General features: G+C 35.3%; 1 protein-coding gene across 6 annotated transcripts; it reads right to left on the bottom strand.

Annotated features, from left to right (window-relative positions):
* Positions 296–16,291, bottom strand: LOC109829151 (carbon catabolite repressor protein 4 homolog 5). 6 transcript variants are annotated; one of them, XM_020396285.1, is made up of 14 exons: positions 16,159–16,281; positions 16,034–16,086; positions 13,941–14,022; positions 11,575–11,627; positions 11,258–11,339; positions 7,811–7,903; positions 7,676–7,708; positions 7,487–7,581; positions 7,263–7,395; positions 3,509–3,630; positions 3,342–3,426; positions 2,668–2,778; positions 1,037–1,098; positions 296–810 (listed from the first exon to the last, which is right to left on the bottom strand). In XM_020396285.1, exons 1-12 carry the CDS (start codon positions 16,264–16,266, stop codon positions 2,710–2,712), a joined length of 1,008 nt encoding a protein of 335 aa, XP_020251874.1. In that variant the 5' UTR covers positions 16,267–16,281; the 3' UTR covers positions 296–810; positions 1,037–1,098; positions 2,668–2,709. The 6 variants fall into 6 exon arrangements, with proteins under 6 accessions (XP_020251874.1, XP_020251873.1, XP_020251877.1 ...); XM_020396284.1 differs by having other exon boundaries at positions 2,668–2,729; XM_020396288.1 differs by having other exon boundaries at positions 2,668–2,729; positions 3,509–3,597.

Below are 17,465 nucleotides of genomic sequence, written 5' to 3'. Positions count from 1 at the left end.
ATTCTGTTTTTTCAATTTATTCAATATTGTTCGCAGACTTTGCACAAGAACCCTCGTTACGAGGAAGCTCATAAAATTTTATGAATCCAACTGAACTGATTTGTTCTCATTTTCATGAATCCAACTCGACTGTAACAAAAATATTCTTTTTAACTTCGTACATAAAGTTATAAGCGTTCAAAAGCACTTATTCACTTTAATCATCTTAGAAGCGGAAAAAATATCTGAACTCTATCCTTTGTATCATTTTTCGTAGTAAAAACTTAAATATTCGAATAAAACAAAAGGGTCGATAAATCCTAAGAACCATAAAAAAAAAATTACTATGAGTTTGACGCATACACAGTGACTAGATTCCCAACAAGTCAGCTTTCAATTCAGCATAATATAAGAGCTACAACTTTCAACTACACATTGATGTCTTAGAATATGCTAAACATTAGCAGATAAAACTGAATTTTCAAGGATGCGATTCAAAACAAGAAAAAAGATCAAAAGAAAAATAGAAGAACTCTATTGGCAGAGGCATCTTTCTCCGTCTCTGTTCTACGACCTCATCAGACTAAGACACGATAGAGAATGCGAGATACGAGCCAAGAGTATAGGGTTCTAAACAACAATAATTCATTGTCTAGAAAAGTATCTCGAGCGAACCTTTGAAATTGACACGGTCAGATTCAATATTCACGCATACAAGATTTAGTCTTTAGTTAAGCTTGAGGATTAGTGTGAACCCTTTCAGTGGCCTGCTTCATGCCTCTAAGCAGAAGCGACATCATTGTGTATCACATACTGATCAATTACAATCATCTGCAACCAAAACCTCGTGTTATCAACTCATACACAAACTTTACCTTTAAGACTGCATTAAAATTACTAATCAGAAATTGCTCGATATCAAAATCTTTTAGTTAATGTCAAATAATAAGGTTAACCCCACTAGATGCACGGCAGGGAGAAAAATGTATACAAAAAGGTTAGCCTGTGTACGGCCGGAAATAACTGCCCTAATAAAAGAGGTTGCAGATGTACATGCCTGCATGTTGCAGTCCTCAAATCCACATCAAAACCGAACCAGCTTTCTCTCACTAGAAAAATCTGGAAAAATAAAGTATATCATGATATAAGTCAGATACTGTCGTCAAAAAATGCAAGTTATCCAAAGTTACTGATAAGGATACCATCAATGGTATAAATGGTTCCCGAAGCTGCTCATGTTATACATTTCTAATAATATTTTATGACAGTATCTTAACAATTATTATCTGAGATTGATTTTGCCCCTCATATACCGAAAACTGATTAGAGCTATAAGTTCACGCGCTATGCCCACTAAAAATAGCTGTCATGTCAGTATGAGGATTGTTCATCTCACTGTCTTTTCGAGAATCAAACTTGCTCCCTGGAATCCTAGTATGTAAAAATCGGGTCCCATGGTAACACTTCCGTTAAAACCAACTTCTTTTGTTGAAATTTCTTGTTTATTCTATGGTCTGTTTGGTTGAATGCTGTTTCAGGGAAAACCTAAAAAGTTGTCAAATTGTGGGGCCTACATTAACTTTCTTAACTTTCACATGCTCGATTGCACCTTTAAAATCATGAAAATGATGAGTGGCGCTCGAAACTACTCAAAGAGAAATCCCTCCAAATTCAAAATTGAGAGGAATTTGGAGGAAAATGAGAAAATTTCCATGAGTCCACCAACCAAAAAAAGGAAACACTCTTGGAAAGTGCTTTCAATTTCCGTATTGTGTCATAAAATCCCCTATTTTCACAAAAACACCCAACATGCCCTTGAGGGAAAATATATTGGATTTCGCTACCTGATCAGCAAATCTTTCGACAGAATTTCTCTCCTCTTACAAGGATACATGGAGAATCTGGAAAGTGAGCAGCACACTCAGCTTTCCATCCAGCCTTTCATCAAACCAAGCAAAAAACAGAAAATTTGGGATTTTGCAAAAAAGTAATCTTGCAGATATTCCAACAGAAATCTATCATCCAGACATTCTCCAAAGAATAATGCAGATACACCTCGGTGGTAGCACTAAACTTACCTAAGACGGTCAATTATTCCTAAAGTTCGGAACTATTTCCGTAGTCAGCCGGAGAGGAACATCCATCAAGGATCAGTAACTTTCATCAATCCTGACATAGCTACCATATTGTCAAGTAAAATATTCATTAATGACAAAGCTACCTTCTGTGTTGTACTTGTGTCTGAAAAGGGCAAAGCATTGTAGTTGTGAATGGGTTAAAAGGGAACAGAAGGAGAGGGATAGACCAAAACATGGGATTTTACTCATCAGTTTTTAATCATATACAGGTTGCTCTATTCTAGGCCAAAACAAAGGAGATTTTGGTGTTCAATATTTTACTAAAAATGTTAAGCCTACTGGATCTTGCCCCATGCAAAGTGCATGACACTAACCCACCAACAAAAAGGGTCATAAAATGCAGTAATATTAGCTTCAAGTGTTTGATGAAACCATGCGACTAGTTAAATTTTCCTGCATGAGCTGAATTATAGATTGCAAGATTTACAAACTTGTCACCTTACATACCACTTCTTTGATTATGAGGTTATCCAAAGGAAAAAGAGTTACTTCCTGATTTCAAACAAAGCCCATTACCCTATTTGAATTTGATTGAAAGAAAAAAATCTACCTGGTCGTGGTCATTTTGCATATGTGCAAAAGCTGAAGAACATTAGCTTGCACTGCCATCATCTACAAAAGCGAATTCGCAAACCAAAGCAAGATGATCACTTCCCCATTTCTGCAATATGAAACATAACAAATCATGAAAAAAAAATCTAAAACAAACACGGTTTTTATGTAGCTTCAACCTACTCCAACAGTGATCCTGCACCTTCCACTATAATAACTCCTTCAAGTTCTCACTATCATCTTATCCATTTTATAATAAACATCATTAAAAAAATCTAATGTTTCTTAGTATATATTTTGTGATCCGTGACATATTTTTCATGTCCAACTTATCCTCTGCTTGCAAATTGGAATTACCGCAATAGTTGCAATAACATGAACTGTCAGCAGTCAATAAATTGAAGGCCAGTAACATTGAAATAACAATTATCCTTTTTCCCATACCAATTAAATGCATACCCTTCTACCAGTATTTACAACACAGCAGAATTACCAGTTATGATAACCATAAAAAGGAAAAAAATACTTAACCATAAAGAAAAGGGGAAAAAAATATAACATCAAAGAAGTCAGCAATCGAGCATTTCCTATAAACAAATTAAAAAAATGAGATAATGTTATGTAGTTTAGTAACAAATGCAAGGCAGTATAACACTGAAGAGAATTTTATACTTCACTTGGCAGGCCTCCCAACTTCTTCAAATTTTTAATTGGCAAGGTCTCGACAACTGCTACTGGAACAATACCTGCAGAATGCCTGTACAATCAAAAAGAGAAGTCAGCCCAATTAATATGCAGAAAGATTAATTATGTGAAAAAACTTTAAAAAGTTCAATCACCATATATAATCAACAGTTCCCATGAATTTCGAGTGATAGGAAGTCACCAAAGGTTCACCGCAATTATCTCTAGAATTGGAACAGCTCTGCTTCACAGGGGGGAAAAACATACTTAAGACAATCTGAATATGTACATTATGCTGAATTAGGACCGCAAACTCAGAAAGCATGCTCACATAATCTAATAGATGTACAGATCGTGAAGCAAGCTGCCTAATGAGATAAACTATAACAACACTAAAAATTTCATGTAAGGTGCAAGCACATGTTTGATATTAAGGATATATATATTGGCATGACTAAAATAACATGAGATAAGTTGCGTTCATGGGGTCTCTGAAAAATAACCAATTTCTTGGGTATTAGTGTCTCCATGTGTGTTGTTTATGTTACAGTATATGTCTGGATTTGGATTTGAGGTTGCATGCATAGTTTTCATACAGCACTGTCATCAAAATATTTCAATTATCTCTATCTGTACTGCTTCTTTCTCTCATTTTCTTCTTTTTTGGATTTTTTTCCCCTTTAGGGGAGGGGGCATCCCTATTAGTCAGACACTTAGTCCCCCTTTGACAAAGGTTTAAGTAAGAGAGGTTAAAGAGAAGGGTTAACCTACTAAGCAAGGGATTAAATCAGTTACTCCATAGGTATGATTTATTTTAATCCTTGTGATATTTTTCATTTTTAGGAATAATGACTATCATATCTACTTTTTTATAAATAGAGGAGTTATCTCTAAACCTGCCCAATAGGTGGATTAGCAAACCCCTCAAATTGAGGGTTAACTCACTATTAAGTTTTGACATCTCTAAAGGAGTTACTTAACCCCCTGCCAAATTTTTAGTTTGGCAAATTAAGATGGCTTAACCCAATTTACACCCTCAATAAAATTTTTTTGTGTTTGGAAGGAGGGGTTAACTCCCCCTTAACCCCTCAGACCCTAACCTAACCCTTTGCCAAACATCACCTTAAGAATAACATGCAAGCAAACAAAAAATAAACTAAAAAGTAAGTGATAAAATCAATAAATAAAATAATTGTTCAATTCCAATTAGATCTTCGCCTAAACCTGCTTTTTAGGAGAACAAGGGGGCAGTGAGGATATTGCCCTTGTTATTGGGAAGGCAGCTAAGAAATAAATGTAGAAAGAAATAAAACTAACAACTTCAAAATTCTTTCGTTAAATTGTGTTGGACCCAGACCACATCAGGCTAATCTAGTCAAACCCAAGTGTACATGGGTGACCAAGTCCCAGCCTGAGCATTTGGAAATTGGAACAAACCCAATCAGGATTGGTCCTGAATTTGGGTTGTGGTTCTAGGCAGAGCTCAAGTCCTTCAAAGACTTGGCTTGGATCCAACTGATTACGCTATTGCAAACTGTCGGATTACATCCAATGGATAAAATAGCTCATTTATTCCTATTGACAAAAGAATTGCCAAGGGCTATAAACAATCCCCTTTCTTTGGCTAATTAGGATCAAGGTATCAAAAAAATCCAAGGATTCTTATTCATAGAGAATTAGTTCAACAAATTATTTTTCTTTTTTTTTTCATCAATCGCTCGCTCTTGCTTGTGGTGTTGAAGTTTTACTAGTGTTGTAACAGCAAGGAGCTTGATACCGAGACATCTCACACCAAAACGTTGGAGACATGAACATCGACAGAGATTCATCAATTAGCAATGAATGGTCAATAGATCTTACATCAGATGTGTCGCTATTTGCTTCCATGTATTCTATAGATATTGCATACCTAACACCTACTATCTTCACATAGCAAATACGTATAAGTAAACAAACATTGCTTAAAGCTTATAGCATCAACATTTGGCGTTCAAGTATATTCACAGCAGAGGCTATCTTTGCTATCTGACTTGAAGCAACCTCGTCGAAGACAGGCTGCCTCATGGGTTGACAGGCCTGAGATCTAAGGATGCATAACTGCTGCACCGATCATTTTTTTTCTTTTTTTCTTTTTTGAGGGGCGGGGGGGGGGGGGGGGGGGGGGGGGGGGGGGGGGGGGGGGGGGGGGCAGGTGGTAGTCTACCTGGGGCATTTCTACTGGGGCGGATGCTTCCTAAAGAGTAACAGCGGTGTGAGAAGGTAGGCTCCTAAATTTTACGATAAGACCTAAGTTGAGATCGATGAGTTGAGGGCTCAACTGGCATGAAACCAACCATCACGACCCGCCCCCCAACCCCCACAAGCGTGCGTGCACACACACACACACACAAAGACCTTCCCAAAATACCTGGAAGAATATCTTTATTGATAAGAAGATCTATGGAGATGAATTCTTCTGCAACTCTTCCACAACATCAGACATATCTGATGACAGATTTCAATGATTTTCAATTGGTGAGGCAACATGGCATCTTGAACTTTGAAGATAGATTAGTGATAGAGATCTTCATCCCTATCTCTAGGATCTATTAGTCCACGTTCAACTTCCTCTTTTTCAACTAACATCATCCTTGATTATTTTTTTTTTCTACAGGCAAGGCATTGGAAACAATAGCTTACCGTGTGTCCCTTTAGTAGCATTTAAATTACTAAAAAAAGCTTCGATACTGGCAACCTAGGCTCGATCATTTGCAAGAACAGGATATCCTTAGCATTTAAAACAACTCCAGAACTTCTAACTTGGCGACTGTGATTTGATCATTTGCACCAACTAGTTTGGACCGGCTAGAAAATGCTAAATGCTTAACTTGCATCTCAAATTACTACTACATATCGGTGAGCATTTGTCTAATCTTGTTAGAGTATAGAACTGTAACCCTCAACTCTCATTACAACTTTACAATTTTGATGTAGTCGTAGGTCTTTTAACCTGGTACCAGAGCCCATTGTTCGACAAGACTTTGTAGAATTCTTTGTTTGCTTCAAGATTCTGCTACATGGTATCAGGCAACCCAAGTTCAATTCCTATTGGCCACATATTTAAAGTGAATATTAAAAAATAGATATCATTGCTTGAGTCTAGATTTTGGACCATGAAACGGGTGTTCAACCTGTGTGGGCATGTTAGGATACAAGGCATAATCCTCAACATTTACTACAAGTTCGGAGTTTTCGTGTAGTGACCGGGTCTTTTGGCAAATCTAATGGAGAATAATAATCTGGGAATATACCCAGCAAGATTTTTTTTTTTTTTTTTGAATTCTTTTGCACTCTATCAATGATATTAACTCATAAAACTAATTTGCTCAACTATTCAGGGATCTGTCATCTATCTACAAATAGAGGCGAACAAACAATTCTATAGTTTGAACTTTTGCCTAGAGATTATCGAGCTCCTTGGTTCTTATATGTTTTAGTTTGGGAAATGCAACTACGAATGTCAGTCCCAAACTGATAGATACTAGGTCGATAGCTAGTACTAGAATTAACTATGAGACAAATCTTTTGAAATTATTATTAACAAAGAAGTCATAAGCTGATGACAGTTTGGGACAAGGTTGAAGAGTATGGTAATGGCCTGCGAGATCTGTATGCAAAATTGCTGTTTTCTTTCATTTTCAACATAAAATAGTAGGTAACAATAAGTTTCGCCAAAGAGACAGGCACTGAGTTTCTCAGTAATGATTGCCACACATTAGAAACTCCGGATCGCAACGATTGTTTGAAATTTCCTAAGTATGGATAACAACCCAACACAAGTACATAACGAGAAGTACATCAAGTGAAAAGAGAGTTCACTAACATAGTAGTATAAACAAACAAATAGAAAACCAACAAAAGACAAATTACCGGAACTCCTCGATATGCGCTGAAAAGCTTCAAAGGGTTCTTAAGATGAGTACAGCCTCCATTTCCTACTGCAAGGTGTATTTCTTCTTCACTCCATTTGAATTGTAGAAGTTTTTGCATGCAAAACCGAGACCTGCAACCAGTGAAAACACAAATTTCAACTTCAATATAAAAGTTAATGCCTCATCGATACTTGTTAAGAAAGATTCATAGCAAAAAATTACCTTGAGGCATTCCTCCCCACAGAAAAGTGTCTTTTTTGCAGTGGAAATTCATCCTGACCTGAGATTTTCCTGCGATCATACAACAATATGTCGAGCTGCAGAATTTGGATGTCAGGTTAAAAAAAACTCAACACTTTTATGAAGATTAATAATAAGATGATATTGAATGTAGCCACTGAATCAACTTACCTCAGGTGCAGACAAATATTGATACAATGCACTCTGAGCCAACAAAAATACCAATAGACTTATCTCATCAGGAAAAGGTCAAAATGTTTTCTAGTATATGGCAATTCAGAAGACAGAAACATAAAAGAGTATGACCTGCGGCACACTATTAAAATCACCACAAATTACAACAGGGGCATTGCCCCATTGCAGGGACACCGCATGCATTCTCTCAAGTAGTAGTCGGATCTGTAAGATCAAGAGAAGGGAGATAAGTTAAAGTTGATTTTAAGAGACAACAAGAACTATTTGAGAAAATATTGCTTTCACTATCAAATATCTAAATAACTAGAAATGTTATTTCTGTAGCATATATATGATATTAAAGAAGGAAAAAATACAAGAGAAAACTGACATTAATCCGAACTGATGATGTGCGTGATCTTCCAACATTTTTTAAAATTTTGCTGCTTTTGTTATCTTAAAGCGCTATTTAAGAACTGAAAAAAATTTATCGTTAATCTTCCTCCACCGTCTCCTAATCTTTCCACTTTACACATTTTTTGCTATTATGGAATCAATGAAGAATATTGAAAATATTGATAACAACTAAATGATTTTCAGTGATTTTAATTTCATTAATGCACTTTCGCATATGATGGGTGTCCCATCAAGGGTGTTTGGTTCCCCTGATTCGGTAATGATTCTTTGGAAAAAGTGGGGCCCACCAGAACTTTTTACCAAAAAACTTTTGTTTGTTTCCACCAACTTGAGCAAAATGGAAAAGAATGCCCGCTCGGAAGATTCCCATCAAAAGCTTGTGTTGTAAGTCATTCACAAAAGAGAGGATATTGCTAACATTTGTTACTTGTGGGGCCCATTTTATTTCAAAAATTATTAAAAATCTAAAATAATTTTTTTTTATTTGTGGAATCCAATACTAGTATATGATATTTAAAATCAAAATTAATCATTTGTACAATTACTAAATAATAATGTATCTTATTTTAAATTAAAAATGTGGGATCCATAAACCACTTTTCTATTTTATCACTTTCTCAACAAACAAACACTCTTGAATTCTTTTTTAAAACAAGCTTTTCATTCCAATATCCTACAAACATAAAATGAAAAACTTCAGGTAGTGGTGGATCTCTTGGATTTATGAGATTCTCGTAAATCCAAAATTCAAATCCAACACCCGAAGAGCCCCTAAAGAGGTTCTACAAAATATCTTTTCACTACATGATTAAAAAAAGAAATGAAATGAAAAAAATAAATAAAGGTTTTGCAAAAACAAATGTAGGAAATTGGTTAACTTTATTTGAACTTTGACCATAGACTTGTGGTATAAGCTCAAATTTGATTACCACTTGATAAAGATCTGGTATTCATACCCTCAACAACCAGATTTCCGGACTTACCTGATTTCAGGGGTTTGGGTTTCCCCACTCCCCCCCCCCAAAAAAAATAAAATAAATAAATAAATAAATAAAATAAAATAAAACATACGTGCAGGAACACAAAACCATACAGCAGCATCATTTGCGTAGCCCATTTATACCATTATTCAATAGGCCAAGAGGATTTGTCATGTACAGTAGATATAACAAATGCACCAAACTAAGCACGCCCCAAAAAATAGCTTTTTCAATGTATTCAAGAAAACATGTGCAAGTCTAACCAGAAGTGTCTCAATGAAGTATATAAATTTTGGATTTTTTCAATATTATTCCCCCAAATCTTTCATATTTCGAAATTTGTCTTCAAATCTTTCAAGTGTTTTGAAATTAGTCCCTCTGTTGCATTTACCATCTAAATTGTTAATCACAGTAGGGTTAATGGTTTACCAGGGATGGGTAATTACCAAATTATCCTCATAAAATAAATCCCCCCGCCATCTTCAATTTCCTTCTCTCTCTCATTTCTCGCTTCAATATATAAGAAAGGGAAAAAGTCCTAAAATCAACTTTATCAACCATAAACAACACGATGCATAGGGGTATAACTGGTGTTGCACCCAAAAATGTAAAGATGACAGAATATACTCTAAATTTCAACCAACCTCTAGCTGAAGGGACTAATTTCAAAACACATATTAAGGGTTGGTAGAGCTTGGGTTTATTAGGACAGGTTAAAAACATATTTTAAGGGTTTTTCTAATTTGGTGTGTGGCCCAGGTGATTTGAAAAGGGCTTTTAAGGGTTATTTTAAGTTTATTGGTGGGTCACGTTAAGCAGGCCCAAGCGGGCCACACAAAGCAAAACAGGCGCCTAGGCAGCCCCAGAGCCCGGGTGGGAACACCTACATGATCTCTAGGAAGCCTACACGCAACCTCTGCATAGGCAGCCATCTGGACACTGCCTTTTAGAACACTAATAAAGGTCTACTATTTTGAAAGAAAAAAACCATGCGGCTGTCTTGAGTTTGATCTACATGAAATTGAATAAATTCCCAACACCAATCCTTGTTGTCGTCAGCCAATTTTAACCATACGATCTATAGGTAAATATCAAGTTGCCTTTGAATATTGTCAACACAATTTAAGAATACAGATGCTCATAAGCAGAAATATACTGTGATTTAGAGTTTATTTTTCCATAGTCACAGACGCACGAGAGTGCCAGGTAGAGAGGGAGGGGAGAGACTGGAATAGATACGACTTAAAAAGTGCAATCTCAAACAGATATATGCCCCTAACTCACTGTCTACAATCCCTCTGTCTTTAATAAGTCTCTAGCTCTTCTACCTGCATTACTGTTTAGTATTATGTTTTTGATTAAGGACAAATCAGTGGCTTTAGGTCTGGGTTTTATCAGTTTCTAACTTGATTTGTCCAAATTAAGAACAGATACCCAGCTAGTTGTCTGGCCATTATGTAGCCAAGACCAAATAGAACAAGCAGAGTTTTAAAACGGAGAAATCAAGATATCAAGTAAGACTTATGAAATGTATTTTTGATCGACATTTTAACCTTAAAATCACTAGATCAGGTCTTCTTTCTGTAAACTAGACTACTAGTTTTCACACAAAACCACCTTCTCTTGTCGGCAATTTCCTTTTCAAGGAATAAACACTAATGTTGATCATGAGCACCCTTTTATCTTAAATATCATATCAGAAAAAGAAACTATAAACGAATAAAGGACATGCCATGTTATATAATGAAATTAAGTATAATTTCACGACTGTCAAAACATCTGCATAGTTAAAGGGAAACAAACTTCATGAAGAAGAGCATGATACCGTAGCACAAGATGAGTTAGGGTGCTACCAACGTGGCTACCAACGGACATGTCTCTCTCTCTCTCTCTCTCTCTCTCTCTCTCTCTCTCTCTCTCTCTCTCTCTCTCTCTCTCTCTCTCTCCTCTCTCTCTCTCTTATTATATATAGTATATATATATATTAATATATATATATATATATATATATATATATATATATATATATATAATATATATATATATATATATAATATGCACACGACACAGATACTCAAATTCAATCTTAACGTCCATATAGTAGTGAAGAGGCAGAACTAACACACAGGTAAAGAATTTTAATAACCTTGATCATTTAAAGGAGAGAACAAAAGTATTATACCTGTCCCAACTTAATATCTCCACGTTTCGGATTGAACAACACATGGATGTTCCCAACAACCACAGTCTGGCTGGGCATCGGCCTAAAGAAGTCAAATAGATACAAGAATTTATATCATTCATGAGGAAAGTTTTGTATGTACAAAATATAATTGTGCCAACAACATACACATACATATGTTCGTGTTTATGTTTGAATGCATGTATATGTGCATGTAATTAGGGAATGCATCTACAATATTAGCATACATAACCAAAAAGATGTTGTACTGAAATGTAACTTCAAATATATTACAATGATTTCAAGGTAAAACTCACTCTGATGAATCCGCATCTTCGCATGTTGAAATATTTGATTGATTGTGACAGACCTACACAAAACAATAAGTATGAACTTAAGATCTTAAGATCCAGCTTTAGAGAATATGAACGAACTGACTTTATGACTTCATCGTCGCCATCAGTTAAAGATGATATGAAGAAAAATCAACAGGATCCCTTTGTCATCTTATAACAGTATAAAGACATTAAACAATCAAAATCAACTACCTTAATGAGTAAAATACCAGACTACAAATCCACAACACAGTTTTTCAGAAAATACCTAACCCTTCAAAGTCAGTTACCAATATAATAGCAAGAGAAAAAGAATGGGATCTTAGCTAACCTTATGTTTCTGTAACATGATCTCCAGGTCTGAAAGAGATGTCATCAGGACAATTGTGGCGTTAAGGCATCGGTAAACAGTCAACAGACAAACATGTAAAAGATGCCCATACCATAAAAGGAAACTAGGACAGTATATGACAGGACTAAGAGCTTGATATTGTTAAGAATTTTTTTTCGAAAAAACCCTGATTAGCAACTAATATGCAAGGACATGACTCAATTTGGCTCTTTGGTTTATGTTAGCGTTAAAGAGATAAAATTGGCTTTATTGCTAATATTTATCAAATTAATTATTTAAGTATCTACTTTCTAGACCTTTTCACTACTTCATATATAAATTTCAGAGCCTTTTTTTCTGGTGGTTTGATGATCTCACACAGTGCATCTGATATGTAGATTTTGAACACCACGGACTGGCCAGCTTTTTTTTTGGTGGTTAGATGAGCTCAAACAGTGCATCTGATATGTAGATTTTTCACACCACCAACCGGCCTTATATATTTTACGATAAGCACCTTTCTCATACATATTATATAAGATTTTGCACACCACCGACTGGCATTATATAGTTTACGATAAGAACCTTTCGTACATATTTATCATCAAGAGTCTGTACCAATAAAGGAATATGTTTTAATGTAACGAAATGAAAATCCGAATGTCCTTGAAAGAGTTAAATTATTTTGGGGTCAAGTTATAGGTGTTTACTTTGAGATACATGCTACACCAAAAGATCAGCAAACTAACCAAATAAGTGGTCTAAATTGTGCAGTTGAAATTTTCAAACACTTAGAAAATAAATAGTGGGGATCTAAACTTATGTGATGGCATTTGAATATTAAATTGATGGTACTGTTTGCCTAAATCTGCAATCCATAAGTGCAACAACAGGCAAAGTCATAATAGAACCATGGAAATTTTAAAGCATGTCAAAGGAAACAAAAATTATTCTACTCTTTAAAAGATTATACATCAACATGACCTTCCTCCCTCAGCTAAGACAGAAATGGAAGACACATGAAAATATATGAAAGCTGGAAAAAGACAAGAACTTGTCCCAGGATACGCGCCAGTCCCAAAAGGAGAATTAACTCCAGCCTAAATTGATGACAAGGCTTGTTAAAGCTCTGGAGTTTTTATGCATTGACTAACACAAGTTTTCATGACTTGTACAACTAACTTTTTTGACAAATGAAGGTGATCATGAGATAGGTTTGTTAAGTTTTAGCCAATTTAGACCCTCTTCGTGAGCCTAAGGCCCTAAACTTATAGTCCTGTTCTTTAATAAAAGACAAAACAGTTCCTCTGAAGTCAGATAGACACATACTACTACTTATATGGATGAAAATACATTTGAAACATAAAATTACTAATGCTCCAGTGAAAGAATATTTTTGTACCATTTTAAAACCTTATAACCAAGTAACCTGTAATAAAATAATGTTTCCTCATATGTAATTACCTTCAGTGTCATTGGTCCACAAGGAGAAGGCAATATTGGTGGATGTCATAGCATTATATACGTGGACCCTAGCAGGCTAAGAGTTTAGTTTTTCTAATAATATATGAGAGAAACAAACACGAAAAATCTGAGTGACAAAATTACATCGTTTAATTCATTGTAGAAGCCATTTATAAACCCAGGCTGGGGGAAAACTATCAGTTTGAAACTGGCATTTTACAACATTGAGGACCCAATGAAGTTATTACTGAAGAAGCGAACAGCATTGGCTTTGTTTCCTATCAAAGAGAGACTAATATGCCATAATGACATAAACAAAGCCACAACACTGGGTTGAAAATAATCACATGACCACAACTAGGAAAATGGGAAATACCCAAAGCTGCACCATTGTCGTATATGTTTGAAGGATTTTACTTAGAAACCCAACAGTATTCCTCAAGTTTCATATTAGAATAGTGATACGCTAGTTGCTTCAAATGAGAGCTTAGCCCAAACATACTTATAATCTAGCAACAATAAAAATCATCTAAGAATCAAGGATATAGTGTACCTTAAGAACACAAAGTTGCGCGACATTGTCTCGAAGTCCAAAACTTTGATATTCTATGTTTTCTTGATGTAAAAGAGAAAATCTGATTTCAGAAAAAAAAACTAGTTAAGTACTAATATATTAAAAAATCTATGAGAATTAGCAAAAATGAAGATGAACCATAACCAACATTCTTATCCACTATATCTGAATGTACATTATTAAACAAGCTACTCTAGGTATATCATTCATGCACACGCTCTGTGCTTTAGACTGGAGTTGGCAGAATTAGCCATTCAATTTCTAAGGAATAATGAGCCTACTAAACATATCGTTCCTTACACTTCTTCTCTTCTTGGCTGCTTGGCCTGTAGTAGGTATCTAGTTCACTGCTTTAGGTATTAGTATTATGGCTTTCAACCTATGCGACTCGTTTAGATCATGAGTTGGAACAAACGAAACAATTTTTTCCATTACCAATCATAAGTACCAATGAATAGGATAGATAGAGTGGAAAAAGCCATTTTTTACTATTTAAAAATGAGAATTTATCTTATACCTATATTTTTGTGTATTATAGATGTTTGCAGTCTAATTATTCAGCATGGCTTTCAGTCTAATGGCGGTTACAGTCATCAGTTAAAAATATATTTTTAGGTATTACTTGATAAGTGCATTCTTCTGGCATATCCTAAACCTCTTCTACCAATTCTGACCAGTCAGTCATTATTAATAGCATAAAATATATTTCTGGGTCATCTTGGGCTTTTTAGATCACAAGAGGAAACTATCTCCAAAATCAAGACTGTCAATTCACAATGTTTAATGCATTTTCCAAAGCTCATGTTCAATGATATAAAAGTCTTATAAGTCCCTGCCACTGCACCAAAACACCAAAGTTACAGTGAGAGTTAAGGGCTATATTTCAATATTCTAGGTTTCTAACATGCCCGTTGTGCGACCCTTTTCTTATTAGCCAAAGCCTACTCACACAACAATGCCAGTTTTTTAGAAAATCCGCTTTTAATTCATAGAACCTAGGTTGAGGGTTATATTTTTATAATCTAACAAAAAGATCGCCCAAAAACCTTCCCGCAGTTAGCAAAGTCAATTAGTCATGGGATTGTTCCAACTATTTACTATGAAACACCGTCATTTCTCAGAAATAAAGACAGATAGTAAAATTCCAGTGACACTGTCAAGTTGGGTATGTTGCGGGAACGTTATCCATCTGGCTAACGGTCTCTGTCAAGAAGCCAAGTGTTTTGTAGCAAAACTAGTTATGTTACCACCTCATATAAATTTTATATACACCATTAGCTTTGAGAAACTATCATCATCATAGGATAAGCACTTTATCCAAGAGTTACAGGCATCTAAAATAAATATTGACACCTTTCTCATCTAGAGAGCCTAGCAGTGTGATGACATATGCAATGAGAATGCAGAGATAAAAAAAATTGAACGGTAGACCGGACGTTCGTGCATCTGAAGATCTAATATTGTGTCAAACAACTATATCAATATACAGGGTTGACAGGTTACAGTCCAACAATGTGTATCGATTATAACTTACAAGCAAACCTACCATGTCTACAGGAAAGTGGTCTGCAGAACAAACAATGATTTGATCCGATCAACAAGTTTTTATTGTAAGGGAATGATCTATTGAAAACTAATCTAATGATTATTATCCTATGATAGTTTTCTATTGGTAAGAGCCTAACTGGACAGCATTTGTGTCCAGTATATGATAATAGACAGTTCAAAGATATAAATAAGAAGCCAGAGTATGCAATCCCTACTATTCATCTGTGTCATGTTTATTATCTCTTCTATCTCTTTCTTTCTCCACTTTTATACCATCTCTACTCTCTAGAAATCTTTTATTACCACTTTCAATTTTTCTGCACTGTTTCAGTTTGTTATTGATTTCTGATTCTCTAATAATTTCTCAACAATAAGACATAATTGAAACTAGACATCTAAAATGAATCTAAAAAATATTCATATTGGCTGGACTTGCCTATTCAAGTAGCTTGTAAATAGATTTCTTTTTTCACCCTTTGTCACATTTCTTTTATAACCATGGGAACAGAAATAGTAGCGCTTACTCTTTTTCCTTCCAAAATACAGCACCCCCATCCCTTGCTTCCCCAGTCCGGCCCTAGAACACCAACATATTAGAATGAAGTTCTGACTTTAAAAGTAGCTCAAGGGTTTAGTATAAAAAATAAACCTTATAAACACCAACATAACCATCTTCGCGAAGAAGATCGGCTAAATCATCAAAGCGATCAACTTCCTGCAAACAAATTAAACTTGTAATTAAAGTTTGTGCGCTCATTTTCAAGTCAAAGTAGTTGTATGCATAAAAATGGGATAGCATAAAGTAATTTTTGTACATAACAAATTAATAATGTACTATACAAAACCCTCAACAAAGAAAAACAGAACTGTAACAATAATTGACACTAGATAGCAATGCAACACTGGAAAAAAAATATTTATGATAACCTTGCAGACAAATGCATCTGCAATGTTGGAGTAAACAAGTGAGTAACAATAGGGTGTGTTTGGCAACAAGTTAAAATTGGGCCAGTACTGAACCTGGCCCAATTTTAATTTGTTTCTTGTTTGTCAAAATTTCAGGCCAGGGCTGACCCAATTTTTTTAACCTAAATAGTGCCATTAAATCAGTTTTCTTTTGGACCGGGGGAGTCTGGTCCAAAAGAAAACTGGTTTAGTACAAAACTGGGTCAAGACTGAACCTGGCCCAGTTTTGTTCACTTTGCCAAACACACCCTTAGATTATGTTACAGTCCATAACTCACAGAATTAACATGCATGATAGGTAAGGGAGTAGTCATCTGGTGTAGAAAAGATAAGAAGACATGTACATAGGTGAAGTAGTTAATTCTCAGCCATTCCAAATCATGCAAGTTTTTTGCTAAATCATGCAACTTTTTTTACCAAATCTCCCCATTTTATAGTAGTGCTTAGTGATCTCGTATCTTTTAGATTGTGTTTGGTACACAAACTGCAGTATTTCCATAGGTCTCATATTTCTGATTTGTTTCTAAGAAATCAGATTTTATGAACACTGGATTACACTGTTTTGCGTGCTTGAATATTCCCATAAATGTAATTTTCTCTTATCGATGCAACACTCCTAAAAATAGTGTTCCCAAACAAACTCTTGTGCAGCTTGGGTGCCACAATGAACAGGAAGAGAAGGGCATCAATGTATTACTGGCAAAGGTGGTAAAGGCAGCAACTGTCAGGAATACCAGATATGATGATAAAGATGATATTAGAATGATGACAGAAATACTGGAGAGCCAATGACAATAATAGTGGTGATGGTGGACAACAGTAGATGTGGCAGTGGCTAGTGGTTACAATGAGAATGTTTGGTACAAGGTGGATCGGGCAATAGAATTAGAGATACGTAGTAAAAAAAACTGCTAGGAGTTGTACAGACATTGATCGTGGCATGTGGTGGTGACAATAACAATAGTCCCAGTGTGGAAGCAATGATGGCGA

The sequence above is a fragment of the Asparagus officinalis genome, chromosome 1 (assembly GCF_001876935.1).
Source record: "Asparagus officinalis chromosome 1, Aspof.V1, whole genome shotgun sequence".
In the NCBI taxonomy this organism is placed as follows: domain Eukaryota; kingdom Viridiplantae; phylum Streptophyta; class Magnoliopsida; order Asparagales; family Asparagaceae; genus Asparagus; species Asparagus officinalis.
Note: the sequence above shows the minus strand (reverse complement) of the source record. Positions and strands in the feature narration are given on the sequence as shown.

Bases quoted from the DNA above. Each gene is read 5' to 3' on its own strand.
- LOC109829151 (XM_020396284.1), bottom strand. From the start codon at position 16,266: ATGAGCGCACAAACTTTAATTACAAGTTTAATTTGTTTGCAGGAAGTT. The intron at 14,023-16,033 runs GTAAGCGCTACT...TTCTGAAATCAG, and splicing joins GTATTTTGGAAGGAAAAAGA to ATTTTCTCTTTTACATCAAG. The intron at 3,427-3,508 runs GTGATTGAACTT...TTGATTGTACAG, and splicing joins GGAACTGTTGATTATATATG to GCATTCTGCAGGTATTGTTC.